This window comes from Octopus bimaculoides, chromosome 10 (genome assembly GCF_001194135.2).
Source record: "Octopus bimaculoides isolate UCB-OBI-ISO-001 chromosome 10, ASM119413v2, whole genome shotgun sequence".
NCBI classification, from domain to species: Eukaryota; Metazoa; Mollusca; class Cephalopoda; order Octopoda; family Octopodidae; genus Octopus; species Octopus bimaculoides.
The window spans coordinates 86,099,148-86,104,715 of NC_068990.1; the positions used below are offsets into that span (position 1 = coordinate 86,099,148).

Sequence of the window (5,568 nt, forward strand, 5' to 3'; positions counted from 1 at the left end):
TATATATATATTTAAAATACAGAGATGCCTATAATAGGACATCTAACCCTGCCCTATGATTTATTAATAATGTGATAATATATATATATATATATATATATATATATCAGGTCAGGTGCCCCTGCAGGAGTCCTGTGCAGGTGCCATGTAAAAAGCACCCATGCCAATGCTACATGAAAGTGCCTGTGTGATGTCAGGTAAAAATACCATGCAGTGCTAGCCATGTGAAAATTCTCATGTGGTGCCACATAAAAAGCAACCAGCTCACTTTGTAAAGTGGCTGGCATTAGGAAGGGCATCCAGCAGTAGACACCAAATCAAATCGGACTGGAACTTGATTAGGGTATTGGTGCAGCTCTGCTTGCCAGCTCTGGTCAAACTGTCCAACCCATGCCAGCATGGAAAATGGACATTAAATGAACAAAAATAGTGTTAACATATTTAATGCAGGGATTATTAAAGACTCAACTAGAGATAATTATGTTGTGTGAAAAGAAACATTAATCACTGACTCCTATCATTTTACATTTCAGATAAGTATGAGAAACAACTCTTTCTATATTTCAGCTTTATTATGACCTCATTAGCAAAGTAGAGACTCCACTGTACTTTATGAGAGAATCACAAGTATAAGAGATAGAGTTGAGTAACATAATGGTAACAGTGTTTTTATAGGATACACACACACGTATCGTTGATAACCCCACTGTTAATGGATGAGGAAACCCTGCATTACACTGATAACAACAACACAAATGAATTCAGAGAACCTCTACACAGCTACTTGGCTTACAAGAAATAGTAACCATATTGTTCTAAAAATCTCACATACCATCTGAAAGAGAATGACACAAGGGAATGTGTAGACGCAGTAACAATGTGCGTGTGTGGGGGTGTGATTGTTAAAATTAGGTATGCTTAATTAGCGCTGACCTAGTTGGCAGTAAATAAGAATGAAAAATACTTACTTCTTAAAGCTTTTGATCCCATCAGAACAAGAATATTCATGACGTCAGGAGTGACCTCAATTTCAATAGAGAGTTCGTGAGAAGAGAAGACAACCATTATGTCTGTGGAGTTCTCATGGTTCTCATGGATGTTGATTGTCAGTCCTGTAACAGAGAAACAGAAGTTAAGAGTGGAGTTAATATTGTTGGGGAGTGACTGGTCTATAACTGGTAAAAGTTAGTATAGTGAGATTGGGGTTAATATAAAAAAAAAGAGGGCATCTGTAATACTGAAATGACCTGGTATAATACACTAGAGTAAAGCTAGGTATGATAATACAGTAGTTAGTTGAGATTTACAAAAAAAAAAAAAACAAAGACGGGTGTGTAAACAACAAACAGATGTATTAGTTTAACGCTCGGGAAGTGAGAAAGTCTTTACATTTCAGATAAGTATGAGAAACAACTCTTTCTTTATTTCAGCCTTATGATGTCCTCATTAGCAAAGTAGAGACTCCACTGTACTTTATGAGAGAATCACAAGTATAAGAGATAGAGTTGAGTAACATAATGGTGAGAAAGTCTTTTATGTTTTGAACCTATGCTCTTCAACAGAAAGGAAGACAGAAATAAGCAGAGAGAGAAAATACAAAAGGTTTAGTGGTTAGTGATCAATCATGGCGAATGCCGGACAGAGGTGGTCAGACAAGAGAGCTAGGAAGAAGGGGAGATAAATAAAAGTAGTGGTGATCCCAAAACGAAGGTGCACGTGCGTGTGCATATGAGAGCATGTATGTGCATGTGGATAGGGCCTGGTGACCTTGATGTGTGTGTGTGCATGTGTAGGTTTGTGGATGATGGTGTGGGTGCTGGGAAGTGGTCGGTGCTAGTGTAAACCAATACCTTTGACCACCCAGCTGGTAGTCCAATACCTTTAACCACCCAACTGGAAGCCCAATATGTTAACCACTCAGCTGGTCATCTAACAACCCAGCTGGTACTGTTTTTGTAGAGCTGACTGCAACAATATGATATAGAAGTGTTGGCCATGGCATCACAATGCAATCGATTGGACAGCAGAGTAGAGATGGCCATAACAGTACAGGAGAGCTGGCTCTGAGGAATTTTTTATGACAGTATAATACAGTAAATGCCATTATAACAGGCACATCTTTAAAAATGGTAATTTATACAAAACTAGAAACATAAAAAAGATGCTTGTATTGGATTTAAATCAAAATCCCCTGCTGTAGTCCAATACCCTTAACCACCCAGCTGGTAGCCCAATATGTTTACCACTCAGCTGGTACTGTTTTTGTTTCTGTTCTGGTCCCCAACCATTGAAACAGAATCTCCCACAAAACCATCAAATTTCAAATCTTACCTTGAAATTCAAGTTTTTCATATTTATATTCTTTCTCATCAAGCAGCAGTCTATAATTAGTCTGCTCATTAATTTCAATTTCAATTATTTCTGATATGCCTTTCATTTTCATAGCTATCCCAGTAAACACCGTGGCATTTTGTAGTTTATCTGTGATTCAAAACAAACAAACAATTACACAACATATTTTCATGTGGTCATCAATAGTGTATCATTATGTAAATACATTATATTTTAGTAAATAAATTTCAGTTATTTATGGTTGGTATTTTTGGAAGGTTAGTTGTTCCTAATTTATTGGTAAATAACAATGAAATCATGGGTTTCATGGGTTCGATCCTCACTCCAAGCTATGAGATAGGTAGCTATGGGTTTTGTTTCCCCAGCAAGATTAAATACATATAAATGTGTCTATATATTTATTAATTAAAAAATGAAATGGTGTTAACATGTTGAATGCAGGGATCATTAAAGATGTGTGGTGAGGAAAACAATATTGGTTATTGACTAATAGTGTTTTACATTTCAGATAACTATGAGAGACAACTCTTGCTATATTTCAGCCTTATCATGACCTTGTTAGTGAAGCAGAGACTTCATTGTACTTCATGAGAGAATCACTAAATAAATGTATGAGACAATATACACTGATGAATGATCAACACACTCCAGCATACAATTCAAGCTGGACCGCTCCATAACACACTTAATTTAAGTATCATTGACTTCAGTAAGCAGGAAAAACTGCAGAGTATTCCAAGGCTATTTCATTAGCTTCACATGCCAAGTTCAACTCCACAAGTCTAACATCAGTATGGTCACACAACCTGAAAGAAATAACAGCAAAATCTCCCTCAAATCATACTTTGTTGTCTTAAAATTAAATAAAAAACGTTGGATAATAAAATCCAAGATAAACAACAAGATTAGATGGCCAGGACTGTAATCTTTGATCATAAGTCTACTCAACCAAAGTTAACTCTAGGTTAAACTACTACTACAATTTTGGAATGAGATGAACTCCACTAAGCCAACTTGTGCTTCCTACTCAATGGAGAAGGAGTGTTGAGTGATGTATAATCTACTGAACTATTAGTCTCAGCACCAAAATTTTCTTTCTCCCATTCACTACAGAGACCTTGAGTTTGCTAAAAATCCAGCAAAATTTTTACAGTTCACCAGAACACACAGCTCTGGTATTTATCATAGGTTTTGGAAGTGTTAATTGAACAGATGGAGATGAACTTATATATCACAGATAGGAAACTGGACTGTCATCAAAAACTTTGCCCATACAATGAACTGAACTCAGCACAGCAAGTCAACAAAGTAGAGAGATGTCACATTACAGTAGTGAATCATCTCACCCTGTAGTGCCTACATACAGCCAAGTGGACTGGGTTGTATGTAGTTTAGTCATTGATTGATCCTTCTTGAGTCACTTCGACTCATAAGGCTGGCTTCCTGTTTTTTGTGACATGTATATCCCCCACTGGACAGGGCGTTGTCTGTTGCAGGATTACTCACGTTTACCAGCTGAGTAACATGGCTAGTCAAGGAATCGAAACCACAATTTTACAATTATGAGTCCAACACCCCTAACCACTAAGCCACGTGCCTCCACAGTTAATCATTGATACAATACACTAAACTCTATCCTATCACTTTGTGGGCTGTCGATGGTTAAATGACTTAATCACTGACACAGCACAATGAACTACAAAGCTTTGTACTTACTTAAGCTGGTCACTCTCTACGAAGCAGAGGCCAGCAATGACCTCTGTCTTCTATTGTTCTCAACTCCGGACTGTCTTCACTTTCTCCCCCAAGTTTCATCCTCATCAGTTCTTTTGCATCTTTGTTTAGTCTTTTTCTAACTAGCAGGTGTTGGCCTGACACAAACCCATTTTACCTCCGGGAAGAGGTGGTCCATATTCGTCTGGCCCCTATCCTTTGACCTGTCCAGCATGGGAGGCCCTTCCTGGAGCTTGTGGCTCCGCTGGCATAGCTCTCGGGGTCACTGAGGCACACAAGCCACCACACCGCAGCAAGGACTGGACCTTGTGGTGGGACGCACTTTTGCGGTACCTACTAACAGCTAAGTACCACAGTTGATAGCTGTGTGTCATGGCTAGTGATACAACTGAGTGGTACCTACGTACAGTCAGGCAGACTGGAAGTTGATAGTTACATGATCTTTTCAGTAATACAGCACAATGCTGCTCAGATGATTTAAACCGGACATTTTGGCTGGTAGTTTTGGTCAGTTATTGTATCTCTAAGAGAAAGGGGTAAAATGGTTCCATTAACTCAGTTTGTGAATTTAAAGCATTGTTTTAATCAATGGTTCCCAACAAGGGTTCATATGCCTCCAAGGGCCATATGGAACCCATATAGTCCTCAGTTTTCATCATCATCATCGTCATCGTTTAACATCCGTTTTCTATGCTGGCATGGGTTGGACGGTTTGACTGAGGTCTGGCAAGCCACAAGGCTGCACAAGGCTCCAATCTGATCTGACAAGGTTTCTACAGCTGGATGCCTTTCCTAATGCCAACCACTCCGAGAGTGTAGTGGGTACTTTTTACATGCCACAAGCACAAGGGCCAGTCAGGCGGTACTAGCATCGACCACTCTCAAATGGTGCTTTTTATGTGCCACCAGCATGGGAGCCAGTCAGGTGCCACTGGCAATGATCACGCTTGAATGGTACTTTTTACGTGCTACCAGCATGGGAGACAGTCAGGCAGTACTGAAATTGGTCATGCCCAAATGCTGCTTTTTATGTGCCACTGGCACAGGAGCCAGTCAGGCCACACTGGCAGGGATCATGCTCAAATGGTGCTTCTTACGTGCCACTGGCATGGGTGCCAGTCAGGTGGCACTGGCATCTGCTCCGACAATAGCTTAGTTATGTTGTTAAAATTTCTGTGCATTTAACTTTCTTTTACTTGTTTCAGTCATTTGACTGCGACCATGCTGGAGCACCGCCTTTAGTCGAGCAAATTGACCCCGGGACTTATTCTTTGTAAGCCTAGTACTTATTCTATCGGCCTCTATTGCCGAACTGCTAAGTGACGGGGACATAAACACACCAGCATCGGTTGTCAAGCAATGCTAGGGGGACAACCACAGACACACACACATATCATCATCATCATCGTTTAACGTCCGCTTTCCATGCTAGCATGGGTTGGACGATTTGACTGAGGACTGGTGAAACCGGATGGCAACACC

At 39.9% G+C, this 5,568-nt stretch overlaps 1 protein-coding gene across 2 annotated transcripts in view; it reads right to left on the bottom strand.

Moving 5' to 3' along the window:
- The window catches only part of LOC106883016 (sushi domain-containing protein 2), a 156,020-nt gene that overhangs the window by 8,678 nt on the left and 141,774 nt on the right, over positions 1-5,568 (bottom strand). For both annotated transcript variants that reach the window (XM_052971346.1, XM_014933875.2), the window contains 2 exons: positions 2,332-2,481; positions 969-1,112 (listed from right to left, as the gene is read on the bottom strand). In XM_052971346.1, the coding sequence (XP_052827306.1) occupies positions 969-1,112; positions 2,332-2,481 (294 nt within the window). The remainder of the gene's footprint in view (positions 1-968; positions 1,113-2,331; positions 2,482-5,568) is intronic.